Genomic DNA, 26,421 nt, shown 5'->3' on the forward strand with positions numbered 1-26,421 from the left:
GTCAAGTAAGAGAAGTGGAAAATGTGTCTGTTAGATTGGTGAAATGGAGTCTGTTGGTTTCCTAAGACCATCTGCTTAGTTGTTAGTTATGTAGTTATGGGGTGTAGTTATGGGGTGACAGCCAAATAAGAGCAGATTGAGGAATGAGTGGGAGTAGAGAAAATGGAGACAGTGAGCATATATAACTCTTTTAGGAATTTTTTTTTATAAAGGACAAGCAGTAGCTGGAACAGAATATGTGGTGAAGGGAGGGGTTCATCCTTCCCTTTCTTCTGCTCTTTCCTTCTTTTATTTCCTACTCTCTTCCCTCCTTTTTTTTTCCTGTCTCTCACACACACACACACACACACACACACACACACACGTAAAAACTGATGGGCTGATGGGAAAGAACCATTTGAGAAGGGATGGTTGACAGTACCTCAGAGATCCGTTAGGTTCTTGTAAGGTGTAAGATTCTTAGGAGGTCAGGAAGCAATGAGATCCAAAGTTAAGTAGAGTGGTAATCCTAAGATGGGAGTTATCTGCCTCATGTTTCAAAAAAAGGAAGGAGATTACAATAGGTAGAGAAGTTTATAGCTTTGAAAAAGCAAAATGAAGAGGTTCCTACCTTTGTTAATTCTAAAGAAGCTAGAAGGTATGGAAAAAGGTTGTTTTAGACATAGAAAAGTTTGAAATGGTTGACAATGACAGTGGAAAATAAGAAATGAGTTGGCCAGATATTTAGGGCCCATTTGAAGTTAGTAATCATGTGATACTCAGTAACAGTGTTTAGTTGCTTGGGTGTGAACTCAGAGAGAGCAGATAGTTGGATCCATCCAGGGTTGAATTTTGCCACAAGGGAGCACCTAAGAGACAGGGTAGCAAGGGAATTTGGAATATTGGCAAGAGCATCATTGAAAATGATGTAGCATGGCATCTAAGTTAGATAAAGAGAGAAGAGAAGAGAAGATGATTGATTGGGAGAAAGTAGGAGACTACAAGACTTGAGAGTTCCAGTGAGACTGAAAAATGGTTACAGCAGAACTGGTTGAAAGCAAACTGATGGGATAGGAGATTGTGGCCAGAAAGAGGGGAACTTGAATTTAGAGCTATTCCATGTGATGATAGTGTCCAAGACAAAGCCATGACTGATGTAGAGTGGACAAAAATGTTTCCCCTCCCACCCCTACAGATTGAAAGCTTTGTGACAGCACCTTCTTGCAGAATATTTCCTCTCCCGAAAGATGCAAGTAGTGGTTCATTATTAAGACTCTGAGACATATTGCATTAATGAATCTGTTTAAATTTGTTTAACTGTGCATTTCTAAAATCTATGGGACTACAGAACCTTTTGTACTATGACATCTATTAATGGCCATTTAAACTAGGGTTTTTCCATACTTTTGAGCAGTTGTTTTATTTGTTATGTGCTGAAACTGTTAAATTAATGGGAATAAGTGAGAATAATTATCACAACATATGTGTTTAGTTTATAAAGAATGTTTAATCTACATTAATATATATCAATATAAAAGATTTCTTTTCCTATTAAAATTAAATGTGTCTAAAACCTAAAAATGTAAGTTAGTGTATTGTTTTGTTAGTGATCATTGTGACATTTGAAGTTGCTTATTGAAAATCTTTAATTAGTAATTGATATTCCAGGAAAGCCTTACTTACATGACTGGGTATATATAAAGCCTTACTATATACCCAGTCATGTAGCTGGATATACACAGAAGTTCAAACCATGACGTCAAAAATTTGTTTTCATTTCGCAGCTGTACCTTCTTTTGTATTGACTTCATTCTCAGGCAGGAGGTACTGATGTCCCATAGTGTGACAGTTTCTCTCAGAGAGGCTGAGGATGGGACAAGCACTTAGAATCTGACTGACTTCTTTCTAAAATGCATCTCCTGGTTGGATTTTATTAGCTGATAAAAGAAGTACAATATTATAACCACCATATTTCTTTATTTAAAAATTTTAATTTTTCTATATTTTTATTAAGTCTTAGGATTTTCGTTTAGGTTCTTAAGTTTCTGATTCCATTCTAATAAATAAAATCTTGACTGAGGACTTGAAACTCCAAATGTTCCCAGTTACTAGTTCCAGTAACAAAAGGAGCTCTGATAAGAGTATTATTGATGCATGTGCAGTACAAGAATACTAAACATTAAAACCATTCAGAAACTTTTTAGATAAAGTTGGAAACTTAAAACATTTACAAAAATGAAATATATACTTAGTAGTCTTTATTGTGTCCTTGTGAGGTCCTCTGCAACAAATACAAAACCCATAAAACTTATCCTCTCTATCCCCTGAAACTCATCAATAAAGGAAAACAAAACAAAACAAAACCCCACAAAATAACACATCAAACTTTTGAGACATTTGGTCTTTAACCTGTTAAATTATTTTCTGAGGAATGTAGCCTTTAACTGTGTAGTAATTGACTGTCATAGAAAATGGTAGTCAAAATCAAATCTGTAGCTTTTGACAAATTAGTGGTCTTTTTGATGGACTTTTTAGTGAATAACCATAAAAGATGTTTTTGTGTTTTCCTGCTTTATAAATAAAGGAAAGTAAAATGATGACTAGTGTTAAGTAAATTACTGGCCTTAATGAAAAGCATAAGAAATTTATATCCAGGTTGGATATGGAAAGTCACAAGAGACCATCATTTCTTCCTAACAACCAAAATAAGCTACAAAATAATAGTTTTTAGAAACCTCATCAGACAGCTAAGGACAGAAGTAAACCTAAATGAACCTACATCCAGAAAGTGACAGGCCTTTTATAGGAAAAAATAGACCCATGATTACTTCCATCCTCGGTGGAACTGTATGAGCAGATAAATCCTCAAAAGTTTTTAAGAGATTTGTAGCATCAGGTGTAGGCTGATGTGAAAGATTAGAATCTAGAGGAGCCTAACCCACAAAGCAAAGCACTATCTACCCACCTACTCTTACTCAAGTGTTTTCACTGGGTGAAGCAGTAGATCAGAGAAGGAGACTTGAGAGATACTTCAAATGAAATCCTCAATACATCAGAATGGTGGTGTGTGGGGTGTGTTTCTGGTGAGGGGTGTGGGGGTGGGGAGGAGTTCAGGCAGAAAAACTGAGTACTCTAGGCTTTCACTTACAAAAGAATATAAGAGCCCCTTCCCAAACTGATTCTCTGTAGGGAATTCTGGGTCTTCACAGTCTAGGGCAATGGCCCTCCAAAGACTAGGCTGGGGAATGGGTATTAGAGCTGAAAGTTGTCTTCTTAGGTACATAAAGTAGTGGGTGAGAGCAAAGAGACTTCTCTCTCCCACCCAAGAGGCTATAAAGCTGGGAGAGATCTCCTGTATTTCCTAAAGCTGGTGGATCAGCTTTGAAGCTGAGGGAGGATGCTAGAATCTCATCATGGCTCAGCTTTATTTCTGGATGAAGGAAAACTGATCTCTCTCAAAGTATTTGAAGGCTGTGGCAATTGATTTAAACTAAAACTGTAGCAAAGGCTAGACCCAACTTATTAACTACAGCTCCAACTCTCCAGCAGCCTGACAAAAAAAGGAGTGGGTATGCCCATTTCTTGAGGAAAATATTCTTGAATTCAGACTCTACTGTTCTTTTACACAAACTGGCCTACAATCAAAGATTATATGACACACCAAAAAGTGAGAAATTTGACCCATAGGCAAGAAAGTAGACAGACTCAGAGATGGTCCAGATCTTGGAATTATGAGATATTCGTTAATATAGCTGTTACAAAAATGCTTAGGGATGTAATACTTTCACTCTCATTATAAGGTATTCCTTGTCTCACAATTTATTAGTTTAAGTCAAGTAGAAAAATTTACTGTTGTATCGTTATGTCCCTAAAGTGTATTAAAAGCAGAATCTTAGTTAAGATACCTTGATAATTTAATTTATAATAGTTATGATTTTTCATACAAGCAAATTACACAGTTGTTTACTGAGCAAAGTCTATCAGCTCTTAAGTTGTTGTATCAATGAGACGCTCATCAGGAAGCTGGTTGATGTGCATCTTGTAGTACTGGATAATTTACAAAAAACATATTTTGGTGAAGGATGGATGAATAGGCAGAGCACAGAGGATCTTTAGGACAGTGTTGGCTACATGTTGTTAAACATTTGTCCAAACCCATAGAATGTACAGCAATAAGAGCAAACCCTAATGAAAACTATGGACTCTTGAGTGATAATGATGTGTCAATGAAGGTTCTCAACTGTAACACAGGCAACACTTTGGAGGGAGATGTTGATAATGGTGGAGGCTGTGCATGTGTGGGGGCAGAGGACATATGAGAAAATCCGTTCCTTCCTCCTGCTTATGCTATGAACCTAAGACTGTTCTAAAAAGTAGTCTTTAAAAAAATATATGTTTAGCCATTTTGGTCACACATTTGGGAAAAGCACCATGCAACGTGAACTGGCTATTGAATAGGATGGGAGCTAATTATAGCCTTCTTCTTGGATCTTATTTCCCTAGAGACATCTTACTTAAGAGATACAGAGTAAAGAAAGCAAAAAGAATGATTTATGACATTTTACAACCTGGATCTCACTGAACTCTATTCTGTTTTACTCTAGGTTTCCTTAGCATTGTTGTTTTAAAACAAGATCTTAATAATCATTCAGATGTTTGTTTTGTGCATTTGGTTTCTAATTTCATTATTTCAGAAAATGAATATGCTTGATTTAGCAAGGGGGTTTTCTTTCTTTTAATAAATATTCTTAATATGCAAGCATCAAAGAGAAAAGACAGCATGATAGACTAAGTTACTAGAGAGTGAATACTTGTAAAATGATTTGCCTTTAGTCAGAAACCCTGTTGCTAAAACAAATCATTTAGAAACTGTTTTAATACTGAAATTCTGTATCCTGATGGGAATAGAAGCTATCTATCTTTCATTGTGCCCAGCAAATCAGCATTTTCAAAACCTTAGGTTACTTACTTATAAATGCATTTTTTTTAAATGAAGGACATACTGATATTTACAGTATTTCATTTACATTATGAGCTATAATGTAGAATTTTTTCAGAAGGTAGTCTTCTCTGGGGTTATAATTTCCCTGTAGTTATTTCTCACAAAATCCCTCTGAATTTTATGGCTGCTTTGCATAAGAAGCCCTTAAGATATTTGGCACTCAGCCTGGAGTTTGAGCATGAATATTATATTTTTCTTGATTCTTATTGCCTCCTGATTTTAATAAGTAGCTGGCTGTTCCTACAGAGCCAAATAATCACTTTCATTGTTCTGTCCAAGAATGTTATTAGATTGGGTTTATTTACAAAAGTCTGTGAGAAATAATATTCAGTTTTTGTTTTAAAGACCCGTTATTAACAACAACAATAAAGGTCTTCCTTTCACGATAGTTCAGCCTTCTCATTGGTTCATATTCTAAGGGTACCTCAGGCGAACTGTGACTAAGTGCTCTAAGGAAAGTACTGATTGCCAGCCTGGTACCATGAAACTCTTCTCTGGGGTTTTCATTAATGATCAGAGCAACGCAAATGATGGGGAGTTGGACAAAAGTTACAGAATTTTTGAGATGAAAATTTTATCTAGCCTAGTGCCTTTCTTTTTTCTGATGTGGAAACTGAGAGCCAGGATAGTTGAGTAATTTGCTCAGACTCATACTCTTTATCCCTTCTGACTTCAAGAACCTTATTCCTTTACCTTAGTGCCCCCTTTCAGAACCTCACTTTGAGAACTGTTATATGCCTTTTGGTTGTCACTTTCTACAGCAGCCAGATAGGCAGTCATTGGTTAGAGCGTTTGATCTTTGTCAGAGCCACTCCAATCAGCAGAACCTTAATTCTTGCCCTTTATGTCTTTGTGCTTTAGTGCGCAGGGGATGGGGGCACTAATGGAATATTGCAGTGAAAGAGCCTTTTTCACTGCAATTTTCTAATGAAGGATAATTTCAAAACTTGATAGGTATGATTTTACTTTAAGTAATTTAAGTTTTTTTAAATAGAGTTTTTCTGTTTGTTTTTATTTTTTGTTTGTTTTGAGTCAGGGTCTTGCTCTGTTGCCCAGGCTGGAGTACAGTGGTACAGTCTGGCCTCACTGCAACCTCAACCTCTTGGGCTCAAGCCATCCTCTCACCTCAGCCTCCTGAGCAGCTGGGACTAGAGGCACACGCTACCATGTCTGGCTAATTTTTAAAAACTATTTGTAGAGATGGGGTCTCACTGTGTTGCCGAGGCTGGTCTCAAACTCCTGGGTTCAAGCAATACTCCCCACTCGGCCACCCAAATTGCTGGAATTACAGGCATGAACCACCAAGCCTGGCATAGAGTTCTTTTTAATTGATAATAGATAAACTTGTAATTATTATGAACCAATCTCTTAGTTTTATGTGTATGTGTATATATATATACACACACACACACACTGTCTCATTTAATTTTAAAATAATGAAAAACTATTCTTAAATGAGATGTGAAACTGATACTGTACCTAGAACTTTTCTTTCAAGCCAAGGTAATAGCTGTACTTACAGCACTTTTTCTGAGCATCTCATCAGAATATTATTTTATAATATCAGGTGTTATTTAATAACATTGCTTCTCCCTTCACCCCTTCATTAGTCCCCTACTACCTCCATTGTGAGGGGCCATCCTTTTACCAGAACTAATTCCTACACCTCCTTTATCTGGAAAATGTATCTTGCCATTACTTGAGATGAGTAAAATGAGTGTATCATCACCAGCCCTGCCAGGCCTAAAAGCAAACTTAAGCATTGTATTCACGGCAATTGAAGGGAAGTTTTTTAATTTTAATTTTTAAAAGTAGCCATCTGATTCTTTGATGTAAAAATCAACCTGGCAATGAATTCAGCACAGTCTTATGTGTTATTAGGTAGACTGTAATTTAAAGCTGATACTAGATGTTACATAGACAGGAACTACATGGCAAATGAGTTTCATGTTTTATTTGTAGAAATCTGGGCACCAAATGATCTGGCACTGGTTGGAATGTTTTATTAACCCTATTTGCATTTTGATTGCTACTATATGACACTTACGATCTCATTATTATTACTTTTGATAATATATTTTTAGGCCAACCTATCTATAAAGAGCCTTCATATGAAAAGATGTTTTCACTAATTGTATCCTGTCTAACACACAATATGTTATGCTTTGTAACTTAATATAAGGGAGCAATTTTTAAAGTTTTCTTTATCCCCTAACTGGACCTCTCCATTAGATAATTCTAATCCATTGGGTAATTTTAGTATTACCCACTTAGAAAATGTTTTGTTTTGATATTACCAAAGGGTTTTGGGAGAAAGCATGTGGCCAAGATATCTACATTTACTGTTACAGAGATATACCCTCGGTATTAGAGACAAAAGAGACAAAAGATGTTATTTGTGACCTACTTACTTGTTTTCTAGAAGTAAAATTTGGCATCACTAATGCTGGAAGACATACAGAATTAGTGTGCTTGACAAAAGGATCTCTTGTTCTTTTGTCTGCTGCTGATTAGCAGTTGAAATGTAGTCGTCATTGGAAAATTGACCAATGCTTCCATTACCAAACCACACATGCTTTGCTCTTGGTGCCCTTCTTATGTCCTAGTTTTGATTTTTTTTCTTTTTTCCCTCTTTTTTCTGCCCCCTTACCTACCCCATTCACTTATGTTTATAAAATGGATCTAAAGATTTGAAATTTTAGGAAAAGTTTTCTTCATTATGGTATATGATATTCAGAAATACGCATTGTGTGGCAAATAGCAATCTGTATTTCGTAGGATTGGTGGTAGGTAGGTCTGCCATTACCTTCTTATTTTACTTCATCCTCCTCCCACCCGCCTTTCTCCTCCTTATCATCAGGATCATCATGATGGTCATCATCATCATGTGAATCTTTGGGAAACTTCCTAGGTACTGAAGTGAAATTCACCTTTAAAAAATGTGTTCCATATACTTTTCTTCCTGTTTTTTTTTTTGTGATTATTTTTTCTTATTTGAATTCCCTCACAGCTATAGTCCTATCTGAAATAGTCTATGTTAAATAGGTTCCTTATAGCTTGTGTTCTTTTTTGCATGTGTTAATTAATACTTGGTTTTCTGTGAATTTCCTTTGTATTTCTTGTTTTCATCTGTATGAATTCTATATGAATCGCTATATGAATTTCTATTTCTTTCTTATTGTTTCCCCCAAATCAAAACATTTGTTGAGGGGTCAGTAAAGTAAAATGCTACAGAGTTTATGTGTATTTGGTTATTTGTTGTCTTGAATGTCAGGAAGTTTATATTTTATTTAGTTGGAAGACATGATGGATAAGCTGTGGATAAGTACATAAATACATAAATGTCTATACATATTGGATAGTTTACTGTTGCTGAAGGCTTGTTTCTTAATCCCTCCAGGAAAGAAAGGAGAGGCTATCCAAATTTGAATCTATTCGTCATTCAATTGCTGGAATAATTAGGTCTCCAAAATCTGCACTGGGCTCTTCAGCAGTAAGTAGGATTAACTCTCTGTGCTACTGAAAATGGTCATTGTCTAGCTTCTTTCTGATGCACTAATGAATATATATATATATATATATATGTGTGTGTGTGTGTGTGTGCGCGCATATATATGTATATACATATATAAATTTGCACTTACAAATGGAAAGATAAGTGCATAATTTAACTTTTTGTGTGCATATGAATCTGTCTATATATGTATATAGTAAAATCCCATGTAACATTGACATAGGGAAGACAGAAATAAACTTGAATTATAGGCTTCCTTTACAATATACAAATAATTATGAGAAACATTTTATGTACTTTGAGGTCTTACTGGAAGAATAGTATAAACAATTCTAGTGAAACATAACCTTTTTACAGTAGGGATTACTATGTATATTTTAAAATGTATTTGTTTATATGTATATTTATATTTTAAAGAACATTTTGATTATAAAATTGAAGTCTGATAGATTAATCATTGAAATGTGGGTTTGGCATATCACAGTAGTGCTAGAGTATTAGTTATCTTTAGTAACAGCAGTTTGGCTATCTCATACACATGAACAAACGCACAGAAGGGTTTCTCTAAAGCATTAATTCTTCTATTTATTTGGAGAAGGAGTTTTTTTTTCCCCCTCAAATACACAGGCACTCCAGTGTATACACCCCTAACAAGTACTAGTCTAATTCTGGTCCTGATGGATTTACCTACACTGGATATTTCACATAAATAAAATCATACAATATGTGACCTTTTGCATGTAGTTTCTTTCATTTATAATTCTTCCAAGGTTCATCCATGTCATACAATGTGACAGTACTTCATTCCTTTTTGTGACTGGATAATACTCCATGGTATATATTTACCACATATTGTCTATCTATTCATCAGCTGATGGACATTTGGTTGCTTCAGCTTGTTGGCTATTATAAATAATGCTGCTATGAATGTTCGTTTTCAAGTGTTTTTATGTGTGTATGTTTTCAGTTCTCTTGGGTGTGTACCCAGGAGTAGAATTTCTGGGTTATATGGTAATAATTCTCTATTTAAGCTTTTGAGGAACTGCCAAACTGTTTTTCATAGTAATTGTACCATTTTACATTCCCATTAGCAATATATGAATATTTTGATTTCTCCACATTCTTGCCAACAATTGTTATTTTAAATGTTTTCATGTTATAGGCATTTTAGTGGACGTGAAGTAGTATCTTACTGTAGTTTTAATTTCCATTTTCCTAATGACTAATGATGTTGAGCATTTTTTCATGTTCTTATTGGCAGCTTATATGTGTTCTTTGGAGATGTGTTTATTAATATTCTTTGCACATTTTAAAATTGCTTATTTATTATTGAGTTGTAAGAGCATATATTCTGAAAATAAGCTTCTTATACATATAATCTACAAATGTTTTTTCTCACCCTTTGGATTTTTTTTCACTTTCTTGATAATGTCCTTTAACACACCTAAGTTTTTTATTTTGATGAAGAGCAATTTATTTTTTCCTTGACTGTGTGTGCTTTTGGTGTCAAAAAAAAATTGTCTAATCCAAGGTTATGCTGATAATTCATCTTTGTTTGTTTTCTTCTTAGAGTTTTATTCTTCCACTTATATCTTTGTTTATTATTAGTTAATTTTTGTATATGGAGTGAGGTACAGGTTCAAATTTTTATTTATTTATTTAATTAATTTATTTTTGAGATGAGGTTTCAGTCTATTACCCAGGCTGGTGTTGAGTTCCTGAGCTCAAGTGATCCTCCCTCCTCGGCCCCCCTAAGAGTTCAAATTCATTCTTTTGTATATGGAAGCATATTTAACTTAAAATCTTTAAAATGCAATAAGTATGAATCACTGTTTATGCAAATAAACATACAAAAATTAGAATGTTAAAGCATAATTTTAGATAAAGTAAAGCAAATGCATTATATATAGGAAAATGAAATTAGAATTAATCACAATGGTATTTTTACTGGACGTGACATAACGATTTACCTCTGTTTTTAACAGTATCTTTAAAATGTAGAGCTCCCTTTAAAGACAGTCTAATGGAATGCTTAGATCAACAGTCTTGATAGAAGAAAGAACTTAAGACTTTAGCTGATAGCAGAATTTGTTTTCATCTGAATATGGTATTTGATGTCATCAGATGTTTAATATTTATTGTTATGATCAGAATAATATTTTAATATGTTATATCAGCTACAAGCATGTGCTATCCTTTCCAGTGTACCAAAGGGGTTAAAATCCTTATTATTAGTATCTCAGATTACTGAGGCTACAGTCACATCTAGCATCTTCCCATCTTAAGGAGGTTATAATTTTGCATTGAGAACTATTTTTCAGAGACTGCTTCTGAAGCCAAGGCCTAGAGATGTTAGACAGTATTAATTACATATTTTAAAAGCCTACTGGCAATCATGAGGGTCCATTCCAACTGAAAGTCTTTCAAACCATATTATATTTAATGAGATCTGTTCCAGTCATGTCAAGAATATTGCCCTTTTTCTAGGGCCATCTATCTACTGCAGAATTTCTATAATGAGTGGCTGAGCAAATCGCTTGTTCCAGCTTACAGCCACTCATGAATACTAGTTGTATCACTGATATATGGAGTAAATAATGCTCGTCTGATAGTAGCAGTCTTTGAAAAATATTCTTTAAAACAAAAATAAAGCACATTTTGGTTCAAATGGTTTGTTCTTTATATAGATATCAGAAGAATTATTAAATTATTCAACAGCAGTCTCCTTAAAATTCATATTTTCTACACTCTATTGACATGGATGCTATTTCAATTTTAGAATTACTTTGTACTAGAATTTAGAAAATCAAAATATTAGAAAATAAAAATGTGCTTCCTTTATATAGAGTAATATTGTAAGTAAGATTTGCTTGCTTGCTTGCTTTTTAGAAACATCATTCAGTTATGTTAAGTTGTACATCATTTGTAATATAGTGTTATAATGCTTGGCTTCCACCAGTGGCATAGGGGAATGTAGCTATTTTCGTGCATGATGTGAACTATTTGTATTTTTTAGTGTTCTCTTTTGAGTCTAGAAAAGTGGCCTTGTACTTCCTTTAATCAAGGCATGTTGTTAAGTTCAGGTTAAATAGTATACATTTTAAATATATCAGTTGTCTTCTGTTATTCTTAAGGTCTTAAGTTGCATTTTCCCCCCATTTATTAATATGTAAAAGAGTGATAAACAAGGGAAAATAAAGATTTTTTGCATTCTATCACTCTCATACACTGAATTCTGTCATGTTTAGGAAAATTAAGTTTTGAATCACTTGCAGTATTACATGTAATTTTTCTAAAAGGACTTATTGAAATTGATATTCTATAATTTGTACTGTAATGGAACAAATCTATTGTTTATATGTTTGCTGAAATGCTTAAAACAGGTGACAGAGATCATGTCAGACTGATACTAAGTTTACACAGGCAATCCCAACTTGATGATAAATGTTTACATTTACTGAAATATGGTTGCATATTGACATATTGCAATGATATGGTTGTAGTTTTAGTTGCAATGTGTGATAAGATTTTAGCATTGAATATAGTTAATTGATGAAAATGTGTTCTTATTGATATTGTGGTACATTTTATATGTAAAATATATGGGTTTAAGGAAAGAATATTTGATACCGAATAAATGAAACTATAGCAAAAATGTGTTAAAATGATGAGAGAGGATGAGTGAGAGTCACAGGCACAATCATAAAAGTAACTGGGTAAAAAGAATAAAGAGAGAAAAGCATGTTATTACCAATAAATGATGAGTAAGGGAACAAAAGAAGCCGGCAAAAAAGAAGTCGGAGGAAACCCGAAGGTACTGAAGGAAGCACAACTGTTAGAAAGAAAGGAAGGTAAAATAAAATATATATTTTGCTAAAGATAGTGTCCCTTATCAGAGACCCAAGAAGGGATACAAAAAGACAGGCCAGGAAATGGGAAGCTGTGGAGGTAACCTGATACTTGAGTTTGGCTTAGTTGTCTATTTTTGTTTAATACAAGTTTTAGAAAGAATTGTGTACTAATGCTCATCTCTGATTAACATGTAATTCTTTATAGTTACTATCCTAGAGAACAGTTTTATTGTTAGCTAGAAACCAAACAAATTCAAATTCTCAAATATTGTAGTACAAAAAATTGTTAAGGAATTTATGAATAAATATTTTACAGCTAGTTTCATTATAGAATGTAAATATTAGGTGAAGTATCTTTTTTTGGTTAATGATACCAGTACATGAAAAAACTGCCAATTCAGCTTTACTGCTAAAAAATTAGAATTTGTAGAATTAAAGATAGTCATTTAGTGCCAAAGACAGAACCACTATTTTAACTAATTTACATCCTGTTTGTCTGGCCTGAACACAAATGATCCTGAGGTACAAATATTCGGAATATCTTATTTTTCATTATTTTAAAATTAATTCAATAGATTCAAACGGTAACTATTTAGAAATTTTTAAAAAACTGGAAGGGAGAACATTATTTTTTGTTTTCATTTTATATTAAACATTTAGTATATCTGTACAAATAAAAAAATTATGTTCGACTATCAAACTAGAAATGGTATAAAATACACTTTCCTACGTATGATTACATTTCCCTTTCACTGCAAATAATTTTTACTACCACCAGGCACATTCGGTAGACTAGTGTTTTCCATCTTTTGTAAACAGTTGATTTCTCATCCCCTCCCAAAATTCCTAAGTAATACATAGCTTTAAAATAAAAGGGGTCCTATGGAATTAAAAAAAAAAAATTTATAGGGCCAGGCGTGGTGGCTCACACCTGTAATCTCAGCACTTTGGGAGGCTCAGGCAGGCAGATCATGAGGTCAGGACTTTGAGACCACCCTGGCCAACAGGGTGAAATGCCGTCTCCACTAAAAGTACAAAAAATTAACCAGGCAGGGTGGTGCGTGCCTGTAATCGCAGCTACTCGGGAGGCTGAGGCAGGAGAATCACTTGGACCCAGGAGGCGGAGGTTGCAGTGAGCAGAGATGACGCCATTGCACTCCAGCCTGGGTGACAGATCAAGATTCCATCTCAAAAAAATAAAAATAAAAATAAATTTATAGAGATAGGGCCTCACTATGTTGTCCAGGCTGGTCTCGAACTCCTGACTTAAGCAGTTCTCCCACCTTGGCCTCCCAAAGTGCTGTTACAGGATAGAGCCACTGTGCCCGGCCAAATCTTAATCTAGTGCCTTAGACTACTTGGCCATGCTACCAGCTGAGTCTTACGGAATTTTTGAGAAATGTTTAAAATCTTGTGAGTTACTCTTTGTCACCCTAGTGTATTACTAAACTAGATTTGGAATAACTTATTAATTAGACTATTAAATTAATGTAAATAACTAAATTTACATGAGAATAGAAAAGATAATTAAATGTCATTTTTATGTTAAAAATTCAGAATTTAGAAAAGTTTGTGTTGAAGTTTTATTTAGGTTCAAGCTCAGTTAAGGGTTTTACTTGTATATTTTCGACGCTGTTTTATTCTTGTTTTGCTTTTTTCAAAATGGTTTATTGGGCAATTAATTTTAATAGAATCTAGACCAGATATTTTTTAAAAACATTTTTGTTTTTGCCTCCCAAAAAGAAGCTCATCTTGCTACTCAAATGCTTGAGTAAAGGTATACAAATCTTCATTACATACTTGAGAATTAGCCTGGACTAGGGTAAGGAGAAAAAAATAATCTCTTTTTCTTTCCCTAAGAAAAAAATATTTTCAAGTGCTGCCTCCTTATTGCCTTTTCATATAAAATAATCTCTTTAATTTCACTAATTCCAGTATATTTTTGCTGGACTATTCTTTAGGAACAAGATCTAGGGAAAATAACTAATTAAACAGCTAGCCCAATCAATCAGGAAAACTTATTAAATATAACTTATTAACTGTAACTTTTAAAAAGGAGGCTTTGCTCCTACCCCCATATCTGTGGCAAAAATCTCAGATAATTTACCAACAAAGAGAAACCCTGTCTATTGAGGCTGAGAAAGATGGGCTATTTGAGGTAGAAAGCTTCCTTTCATTTGTGATGTCATTATGATGGGCTCTTGGGATGTTGCATTTTTTTTGCTGATGCATCCTACATATATTACTGTCAAGTTTGTAAAATTGTATTGGGATTTCATTGAAATCATATTGATAAAAATATTCCTTCCAGTGCTTCCATAGAAGTCTTTGAAAGACCTGATATACCCAGGCAGGGGATATGTGTGACTTTTCCCTGTGTATGTCTGTGTACATTTGTATATACACACATACACTCACAGTAAATTCAGCTTATATTTCATAACAGTGTTGTATAGGGGATGGGGAATAACAGATCTTTCAGCTTCCCTTCCTACCCACAAAGAAACTAAGAAGCCTATAGAATTGAAGTGTGATCTTTATGAGATAGCAATATAAGTTCGTTACTATTTAGTTTTTTAAAAACAAAACAAAACTCAGATACTTTCCCCAGATGACTTTTTCCCCCATACATATTCTTCATCATATGTTTAAATGAATTTCTTGGAATGCTGGCTGAGCTTTTGTACTTCATATACCTTTCCACCTTGATTAATTCATCGAACTCTGCATTCTCTCAGTTGGAAATAAATGCAAATTTGGAAGGATAGATTGGCTAGGACAAGAAATCAACAGGTAGCATCCTTGTTTGGGATGCTTTCCTGTTATGTAGACCTTTTAGAGAGACAGTGATTAAGTCCTTTGTAAAGATGTTACATTGAATTTCTTGTATTCAGTAATAACTGTTGAATATATAAGCACTTTTGCTATTGGTGAGACAGAAATATTTCTATTATAGTAAAAATTTTAGAATTTACTCTAGATGCGCTATGATAAATTTTAAAATAAAATTTTTGGTTATAAAAATAGAAAACATTTGATTATTTTTACTTCTTTGATAATTGTAAATTATTAGTATCAGTATATACAAAAAGTTAATTTTGTGTAGATTATGCATTTGTTTTTAAAAGCAATATTCTTTTACCTCATATAGTCGTGGGTGGGTCTTTAGATAAAATTGCTCTTTAAAACAATTTTTGGGAATACATTAAAACATTTTTTGAAATAAAATATTTATCATATATGTTAAATATGATATAATATTATTTGTCACAGTTTGCATGAAAATTAAAAGACTTAGTTTACCAAAACTTCCATGTATAGTCACAACCGGAATATATTTTAAAAGTTTAAAATGTTATTTAATACAAGTGGAAGAAGTAAGAATCAGAATGTAGACTCTTCCTTGAGGTCTGTTTGGGACTTCTCAAGTTTTTATTGTTGTTTTGTTTTGTTCTTTTAAGCAACAGAATGAGTTTGGATAATATGAAATAGAACTTTGAGCAGTAAGTTTTGGGTCTCTTCAGTGGTACAAAACGATGAAGGCTATGTTAAAAACCAGTTTTTACTTACTACAAAATTACCATACTTTGGCCCTACCTAGAATTTATATCAGCCTATAAAACTTCATATATGAATATTTGCCTTTCATTTATTATTAATTCTGGTTTTTCCAATTTATAAATTACTTTCTCATGAGGCATTGTGCATATTGTATTTTGAGAACCTTAAAAGTTAGTTCAGATTACCACAGCTTATCCACATAGTACTCTCTCTATCTGGAGCAGTTTAGTTCCTGTGTGCCATAAAAACAACAACAACATCAACAAGATTTTTACTTGTAATCAGAAAATGTGTGATTTAATCTACTATCAGCACATTTCAAGGAAATACAGTCATCTCTTAAATTATCTCTGACTTGGTGTTAGCATTTGGCCTCTTAAAATAACAGAGAATTTGCTTTCTCTACCATGCTTATGGTTTATAACCACTCCTTATCTTTGCCATGTGTTTGTAATTGCATGTTGGTGGTTTTCAGTGATGTTATTTCTCCTAGGGCTTTATCTACCATTGCTTTGTAGAAGCAGGGCCAGCCATGTGGCAGAGGTAATGGTTAAGGAAGTCAGGTGAGGGAAGATAAGGACAGAAAGGCACAGCAGCAAGGCAGCATCAAATAAAACCTGAGATAGTGCTCCTGGAATGTATGACACTGCTGAGAACCTCTGTGATCAAGAGTTAATTACATAAAAAAGAAACAATTCAACTTTTCATTTACATAAAAATTAAGTTGTTTTGTGATACATTTCTGTTAATTCCCTCTTTTTCTTCATAATTTCTCTGGTTGATAATTTTAGTATATAGATTTATTTTAGGACATGGTGAATAAGATTATCAATGCTAACTCTAAATGCTAATATTGTGTCTACCTTTGTATGATAGATAAAACAAAGTGTTGAAGCATATGTATTTGTGGTAAACTTCAGTACCAGTACTTCAAAAGATATTTTAGGTTTATTGTATAACTTTTAATTGGTCAATTAAAGGGAGGAACATTTGTAAGAAGCCTTTATAGTTGCTATGAATTTTATTAGAAAATAATCAGTATTTTCTCTAATTTAGTTTTTTTTTTTTTTAATATTTGTTTAAGCTTTCTGATATGATCTCCATCAGTGAGAAGCCTTTGGCAGAACAGGACTGGTACCATGGTGCAATTCCCAGAATAGAAGCTCAAGAACTGTTAAAAAAACAAGGAGACTTTTTGGTGCGAGAGAGTCATGGGAAACCTGGTGAATATGTCCTTTCTGTATATTCTGATGGACAGAGGAGACATTTTATCATACAATATGTTGATGTACGTTTCCAGTTTAGTTCATATGTATATTTTGATGTAGTTCATTGTGGTACAATTATATTAAAATAATGAATGGTTTGTGATAAATGCCTGCAACACATGAAATTTAGCACTTAATTTTTTTCTGAATTTCTTAAATACAGTGCTTCAAAATGTACTAACATTTAAATATGTTTAAGGAAACATGTATTTAGTAATATTTTAAATTAAAAATAATGTTTATAAAATCAAAGGATATAGCTATTTAAATATGTTGTTAAATTTGAACATTAAAGATATTTTGAATTAAAACTAAAAACAATGTGATTATTATAAATTTTTTTCTAGAGAAACTTAAGTTTATGAAAATTATACTTTTGAAATTGGAGCTTGGAATTGTTTTCAGAATGGTGCCATGAAAGATTTTTAAGAAATATTTTATTGAATAGTGATCATAAAATTTCTTAATGAATGGGATGATGGTTGAATTGGTTTTTATAGCTAAGCTGTTGTTTATTGGCATTAATAATGAATAGAAATTAATGAAGAATTAAAAATAATCTATTTACATTGATTATTCTAATGCTAATTTATTTTTTGAAATTTAAGTATTGCTAAACTACTTTCTATGTTTGTTACATTTCTTTATTGAGCCTTAAACAGATGAAGAGTAATTTCAAAATTTAACTTTACCCACTAAGGAATTTTAATGTTTTTGGCATATGAAGGAATTGATGCCTCTGTTTGTTTTCCATTCCCATCATTTCAAATGGCCTGCATTTTCAAGATTGCTATCCACAGGATTTCATTTTATGTCGAGAGACTAGGGTGATACTAATTGCCTTACAAAAATTGAACCATGATCGTTAGATGAACCTGAGGGCTTAGATAACTTAGTAACAGGTGTATGTACACACACATGCACGTGCACACATACATCTCTTAATAAGTTTATATATATATAAAATGTGTCTTTTTGAGCTGACATTCACATACCATACAATTAATCATTTTAAAATGTAGGATTCAGTGGCATTTAGTACATTTACATCTCGTAGTTATAGCTAAATGAAAGTAGATACCATTCAAATAGGTTAAAAGGAATATATCCATTAAAGTATTTCCACTATCATAATGTTCACACTATTCGTTAATTTTTCATAGTATTCAGACCTCAACTTGATAATCATATTTTCCCACATTCATACATCTAACCTACTGTTTTGGAAACTATGTTGTTTCTAATGATGTGTCATTTTTTATTTCCTTGGCAAACTCTTTTGTAATTTGTATATGCCTTTAAGTTGTGGATTTAGATAACCTACCCTATTACAATTTGTGACCATATTGCCAATATTTATTACATGGTATGAGAATTGTAGAAGGAAAGATTGTAGGTAAAGTATAAACTCGTTAACCACAACTTATATGAATGTTTCATTTTATTTTCTAAGCTCTAAAAGTAACTATTTTTGAAATATGTATTATGTAAAACTGAAATATTTATCTTATTATCACTTCTAGTTTAAATTGTAACTGTAAGTATTTAAATTAGCATTCTTAGAAACAGAAAGGAAAGGGTCAGTGTGCAAATTATTGCTTGTTTTTAATATTGCCATTTTAAGTGGCTAAAATGAACAATATAATATATGCTAAAAATAAGAGGTTACGAGTTCACATTTGATAGTTTTATCTGGTTTCCTTCTGTCACTGAAATTTTTCAAATATCTCTGTTAAAGATGAGAACATTTATTTTTCACTAAATGCCTCAGGTTTTCTGCTGCCTAATTTTATTCTAGTGAGTTTTTGCTGTATAGTGTTGAGCTCTTGAAGCAGTTGCAAACAGTTTAAGATGATATAGACAGTTTTAATTCTTTTTCATTTTGTGCAGGTGAATCTTCCATGAGCTAAAATTATCCTATTTATTTCCTCATATACCTGTTGACTAGAAGGGGTCAATAAATGGAGAAATTCATTAACAGATATTTAATAAGTTCCTACTGTATTCTCATGAAGGAGTTTTTATTATACAAGCTGTAAATAAATGAGTCAACAAGTGTTCCAAGAGAAGAGGTTATAAAGTAATACAAGATTTTAGAGGAGTTAAAAATATTAAATAGTAGATCAATAAAAAGAGCACTGAATTTGGAGTTGGAACACTTGGCTTTCAGTCCTAGCTCTGTCATTACTTGTTCTGTGGTTTAGGAAATAAAGAGGGTTAATATCTTAAAGAGTTTTTGCGAGAATCAAATCAGTGAATACATACTTTGCAGGATGTGAAATTAAATAAACCAATAAGGCAGCATAGAAGTGAATACTGGAAAGCTCATGTACTTATGCATTCATGCATTCAAGACATTGAATACAACATTTAATACAAAGTATAAATAGACATTTCTCCAAAAAGTTGTACAAATGGCCAATAGGTATTATGAAAAAATGCTCAGTATCACTGATCATCAGAGAAATACAAATCAAAACCACAATAAAACATCATTTTATCCCAGTAGAATGGCTATTATTAAAAACACAAAAAAATAATAAATGCAGGCAAGGACATGGAGAAAAGGGAACTCTTATACACTGTTGATGGGAATGTAAATTAGTAAATTCATTATGGAAATCAGTATGGAGATTTCTCAAAAAGCTGTGATAGAACTGCCATATGATCTAGCAATCCCACTACTGGGTATTTATCCAAAGGAAAATAAATCAGCATACCAAAGGGATACCTTTACTCCCATGCTTATTGCAGTACTATTCACAGTAGCAAAGATAAGGAATCAGTCTGTGTCCATTAACGTTTATTATTTGTCTGGTGATTTGACAATTGAATGTGTGCCAGTACATGTACCGTATACTGGGTAAAGTGGTTTGCATGTTAGTAGTTATTCAACTCTTTTACTCTGTGAGGAGGTACAAATATTATCTCTGTTTCACTAAGGAATAAGCTGAGACACTGAGAGATCTTGCTCAGTGTTTTGCACACCTAGAAACATATATTATTAGAAATAGATTAGTACCTTCAGTGTGAAATATTCTTAAGGATCAGTGCTAATATATCATAGGAGGTCTGCCTACTATGTACAAAAGTTCTTTAGGCAGTGAATTAACAACTGCTTTGAACTGATTCAAACACTAACTGCCCTTGAGTTGATTTATTCTCCATAGTTAAGTGTTAAAGTAAATGAATGCGTATTTGTTCATTACTCGATGAAACAGAAATATTCATTTAAAAAGTTTTATATAAATTAAATTTTGATACATTCAATCTTTTTTATTTTATAGTATGGAAAAAGAGCTTTGAGTTTTTAAACTTTCAGCTGGGAAAGTAATCTTCCAGTAATGCAAGTAAGGTCAGAATTTAGTTAGTTTTGAAAGTTCTTATTTCTTCACAGCATTTTCTTAAAATGGGAGTACTCCCATATCTGTATTTGTATATATCTCCTGGGTATGAGAACTATCAGTTGGAAGCTTTTGTTACATTGCCTTGCAGTGCTTCTTGCGTTGAAAAATATGGCCAATAGGGTATTTTTGATTTGCCAGGTTTATTGCTATCAATTTATCCATATGACAACCTACTCATAGGCCAATTTGAAATATGAAAACAAGAAAAAAGCGGTCTTGGAGGAGTTTGGGGAAAATCGCACCTTACCTGGTGATATGCAATTAAAAAATGCTAAGATATGAGTGTGTTGATATCTACAGTTTTGTCACTGGTGCATTTTATTTCTTTATACAAGATGTGTGAATGAGTGTTTTTGGTAATTAATAATAAATGAATACTCCACTACAGAAAGCAAACTAATACTGTATCAACAGATAGAAAATAAATGATCAGATGTATTAAAATATTTACCATCAGATTGAATATCTTTCCTTATATTTTTGGCATTTTTGATATTGAAAGTTTTATCAAATGGAACACATATGTAGACATATGTAAACATGTATCTTGTCCAGTAACTCAGGTGTATCCCATGCTTTGTTTCCTTTGGTTAGCATTTTAGCAAAATGCATTTCAGGTCTGTTAGATTTTTTATTTTTCAACAATTTGAATTAGATTTAAACATTGTGAAAATTGATTTATCTGTCACAAGGTAGAATTTTAAAACATGTCAGAGTTTTATTTATCTATTTATATTTTTATTATCTTAACCATTTTTAAGGGTATAGTTCAATAGTGTTAAGTATATTCACATTGTTGTGCAATTATAGTTTTTTTAAGAATGGAATCTAATTTATCAATGAATGTAGATTTTCTAAAGCAATGTCTTCACATGTATTCTACCTTATTGTTCTCTCTCCAGAACATGTATCGATTCGAGGGCACTGGGTTTTCAAACATTCCTCAACTTATAGATCATCACTATACAACAAAACAGGTCATCACTAAGAAGTCAGGTGTAGTTCTGCTGAATCCTATTCCTAAGGTAGGTGCTTATATACTTTTTTGTCTGTTTGTTTTAAAAGAATTTTTGGTGAGTTAACATTTCCAACAGTAAATAAAATTCTTAGGTTATATGCTAGTAGTTCAGAAAAAAAGAATGTTTTGTTTTTGTTTTTCTAGCTTTTATTACTAATACAATTGAAACATGAAATTTCCTTGATTTTATTAAGATGAGCTGCTTTCTTATTCAGTATTTGCTAGTATACAAATGGCTTGGTTTTTTTCCCCTTTCCTAGTTTTTCTTCAGACTTGAGGCTTTTCTTCACTTTATAAGATTCATACTTTGAAAGGTTCAGGTTATAAAAGATTCTAAGTTGTATAAGTCAAAGAAAATGTCTAGCAATTAGGAATAAATTAGGGTTTTAATTTGTGATGTTACATTTACAATGTATTATAAGATATTGGAACTATTAAAAACTAGTCTACTCTTCACAGAAGCAGTAAATCAGAACTTATGTATGTGGAGCAAGGTGGTTGGATAAGAGATTGTCTTAGGTCATTTTTACCTCTATGATCTATCACAGAAAACACTACTTACATGTGCTTTACAAGATTTGTTCAATAAAGTATGGGTATGCGGAAGTTTTGTGTTTTAAAGGTAAAATCTTTGGGACTTAAACCGAAGTGGAACAATGGAGCTGACTTAGTTTCTGAGCACTTTTGATGTTTCAGGAGTTGGGTTGGTATTGGCAAGAGCTCTTTCCTTTCAGGACTGTTTAATATGAAAAACAGCGTAGAAATAGGAAAGCCACACAACTTGGTAGATTAATATTTGTTGATATGACTTTTATACATTTAGGGACTGCTTTTAATTTGGAGTAAGTGCCAGTTCCAAGAATGCTGGTACCTAGTCTGGATTTAGTGATTTGGAAATTTAAAAAACAATTATTTTATTTCCTTTTGTTAATCTGGGATATAATATCTATATTTGTACTTTTATTGTACTACTGAGTCTTCACTGAGAGGATGACCTTTAATATTTCTCTCACAGAAGATTTTAACAGTTGTTTGTTAAACATTCTAATTCTCTGGTTAAGGAACTGGCTTTCTTGAACAATTTTCTGTAATTATGAAATTGGCTCATTCTTTGTTAATTTTTTTTATTCATTTTCTACCCTTAATTACCAAAACCATAAAAAATTCTTCTTCAGCCTGAAATAGGTTGTCACATTTTTTCTATAGCAAAATATATATATATCTCTCTCTCTTTCAATATTTCTTCCTTCATCTCTAAATGAATGCTGTTATAGAATTCTAAGATATTTTCTCTTTAGTCAAAGCAATCTATTCTCATGGCTTTATTTACTATTTATACATCAACAATTTGCAAATTTATATTTATAACTCAGATTTCTATTTTCCAAAACTCAAATTGTTCTCCTTTCCACCTCAAACTGAGCTTATCACCTTTAACTTCAAAATTTGTTGTTTCTTTTTAAACAAGGGATGCCACCAAATACCCAGCTTCTCAAGTCATAAATTGAGGGGTCTTCTTTGACATCTCTTTCTTTTACATCACTGCCCTCCCTCTAGCACTCTAGGTTACAATTAAGTATATATCTCTTAAAAATACAAAAGTTAGCTGGGGGTAGTGGCACATGCCAGTAGTCCCAGCTACTTGGGGGGTTGAGATGGAAGGATTGCTTGAGCCCGGGAGGTTGAGGCTATAGTGAGCTGTGATTGTACCACTGCACTCCAGCCTAGGCAGCAGAGTGAGAACCTGTCTCTAAATAAATAAAGTGTTTTGTATGCTTAATTATTCATGTGGAAGTATGAACATCAATTCCAGTATATATCAGTATGAATAAAATTCAGTGCAGGAAGATATTTTTTATCCAGATTAGGTTAACAGAATATACAAATAGGATTTCAGAGATACTGATGTCCCATTTCACAAGTCAACCAAATGTTTGCATTGTCTACAGGCTTCGCCAGGTCTAAATTGGGAGACCAAATCTATAAAAGAAAGAAATAACAATGCAGATATGAGTTTGACTAGGAATACAAAATTTCACATAAAGCTATACCCCTTATAATATAAAATTTGCTATAAAACTTTGATAATAGATTAGATTCTATGGACTATTACATGGTTAATTATTGTTTTTCCAACTCCCAACACTTTGGAATTGATTATCTCACCATCTGATAGAACTAGCTATGAAAATAAATATATACTGGATGCTGTAGAAATTTAAATCGTTATATATGATTTTTTATATGAGGTAGAAATTTAAAGTTTATCTGGCTATTAACCTAAAGTACTAGTATTTGAAATATGCAAATCATTATCTCAGTTTGTTGCAAATATTATACACTGATTTAAAGGATCATCTTACTCTTTTAAAAGCAAATCACAAAGCAGAAGCTTTGAGTTAGATAATTTTCAACTGAGTGGATAACAAATTGATATGGATTTGTTATGGTGGTAGTATCTGTTACTTATCTTCGTTTGAATTATTTGTACTCTTATAACTGAATCTATTCCTTGATCTAATTTGTGTGAAAGGTAAATGTCTTTGATTATATAATGTGCTGTAAAATATTTAATTTCTGTCTTGCTAGACTTCATTTTTAGCCTAAAGAATTCCACTTTAGTTCATTATAATTTCTATTTCACATTTATTTCTCTTCCCATTTATCTCTGCTCCTACCCATAAAAATATGTTTATCATCATAATGCCTAACTTGAGGACAGAATGGTCAAAGTAATCTCTTCCTTACCTTCACATTTTTATGCACATTCACTCAGAGGTACAGAAAACCAGACAGGATTAAATTGTTTAACTTTCTCACTTTATGAAAACTAGTGGGTGCCTGAGCCACCCATCCCTCTCCTTGATTTTTCCTGCACTGCCTTCAGAGCTTGTGTAAACATATGGAAGATGGAAGAAATTTTTGTAAAGAGGGGTTATTAATCACCCGTTATCATCATTCTTACATTAGCAAACAAGTTGGACATGTATATGACCTGTTCTTTACTTAATTCAGTTTCTACTCAAATGTCACTTCATCAGAGAGGCCTTCTCTGACTACCATGTATAAAATAACACATCAAGCCCTTTTGCTCCCCCTTCTTCTGCCTTTATTTCTCTTCGTCATGCTAACATTTAAGTGACATTATATTATATGATGTATTTTTAATCATTTGTCTCTCTTAAGTAAAATAACTTCAATAGGGCCACAGTTGTATTTAACAATTAGTGTAGTGTATTTCCAGTGTCTCGAAGAGTGCTGACCCAGGGTAATGTTCAATAAATATTTGTTAGAGGATTGAATTCACTGAGCAATGGCTAGGAGTCCAGGTAATTGCTGACCTTTTTATACGCATTATCTTATTTAACCTCACATATTCCTATAAAATATTAATAAGAATTGTTGTTAATCTCATATAATATTATTGTTGCTATTATTGCTATAAAATATTATGAATGAAGAGCTAAAGATTAAAATGGTAAATGAATTCCCCAAGAAAACAGAACTGGTTAAGAGGCAGATCTGGAGTTTGAGCCCACGTTCTTAACCACTATCTATGTTTCCAGATTGTAGAGTCTAAATTTTAGAGGCTAAAATAAACTGTTTAATTAATATGAATGTGAGTTTAAGGAAGAGGAAATCTCTTTCATTCTATAAAATATTAACTTGAACAAGATTTTAATATATCAAAAACTATTAGTTTCTATAAAAGAAAAATTACTGAACAATAATATTGGGTAGGGAAAGCTAGGATTTGAGCTAAAATATAGGGATTGGTCAAATATATTTAAGAAAGACATCTAGTTTAACATTTAAATGACACTTTTGGAAGATATTTGCTTTGTTAAGTTTAATATTTCTTCATATTTAGATGTTTTTATGTAAGAAATCGCTTTCTGAATCGAAAGTAAAGCAAAAACATTTATGATTAAATGTAGATTAGGCCAGGTGCAGTGGCTCGTGCCTGTAATCCCAGCACTTTGGGAGGCCGAGGTGGGCGGATTGCTTGAGGTAAGGAGTTCGAGACCAGCCTGGCTAACAAGTGAAACCCTATCTCTACTAAAAATACAAAAATTAGCCAGGTGTGGTGGCACACACCTGTAATCCCAGCTACTTGGGAGGCTGAGGCAGGAGAATCACTTGAACCTGGGAGGCAGAGGTTGCAGTGAGCTGAGATCGTGCCACTGCACTCCAGCCTGGGCAACAGGGTGAAACTCCATCTCAAAAAACAAAACAAAACAAAACAAAACAAAATGTACATTAGATAGGCAGAGAGCAATTAATTTGAACCTTAGACAACCAGCTTAAATTAAGTAATTGTAATTGTAGCTTTTTACCAGAATGTCATATAGGTTGTCAGAATATTAGAGTCAGATTTGTGACAGGAGAGTAAGTCTCTCTGTGGCTGAAACTACTAACTTGTCCTGGGGAGACAGGTTCATGGCAGCAACATTCCTGATTATCAGACACTGCAAAGAACAGTTTTTAAGAGAAGAAACTGCACTTTAAATTAAGTGCACTGTTTACATTGTTAGTTTTAGATGATTTAAAGACCATTTTATCTTACATCTGATATAGCTTGCCTTTTCCAATATTACTGTTTAGTAATTTTCATTTTATAGAGGCTTATAATATAGTTTTTGATATGTTGATGTCTTACCAATTCATCATTTTATGAAATCAGTCTTCCTTTTCCTTAAGTCTATATCCATGTTCTTTAATTCATTAAGAGAGATTGTGTAATTTTTAAAATAATTTAATTTTTTAAGAAAGGAATGAAAAATAGATGTGATTCAGTATTCATTTAGTAAATATTTACTT

The 26,421-nt window shown here is 32.8% G+C and overlaps 1 protein-coding gene across 14 annotated transcripts in view; it reads left to right on the forward strand.

Annotated features, from left to right (window-relative positions):
* FER (FER tyrosine kinase) overlaps positions 1-26,421 on the forward strand; it is a 461,370-nt gene that overhangs the window by 189,818 nt on the left and 245,131 nt on the right. For 8 of the 14 annotated variants that reach the window (XM_054489923.2, XM_063665113.1, XM_054489924.2 and 5 more), the window contains 3 exons: positions 8,382-8,474; positions 16,992-17,195; positions 21,485-21,607. In XM_054489923.2, coding sequence (XP_054345898.1) covers positions 8,382-8,474; positions 16,992-17,195; positions 21,485-21,607 — 420 coding nt within the window. Of the gene's footprint in view, positions 1-8,381; positions 8,475-16,991; positions 17,196-21,484; positions 21,608-26,421 lie in introns of those variants that run through there. The other 6 variants (XM_054489929.2, XM_063665119.1, XM_063665120.1 and 3 more) reach the window with 3 other exon arrangements.

This window comes from Pongo pygmaeus, chromosome 4, assembly GCF_028885625.2.
Source record: "Pongo pygmaeus isolate AG05252 chromosome 4, NHGRI_mPonPyg2-v2.0_pri, whole genome shotgun sequence".
NCBI classification, from domain to species: domain Eukaryota; kingdom Metazoa; phylum Chordata; class Mammalia; order Primates; family Hominidae; genus Pongo; species Pongo pygmaeus.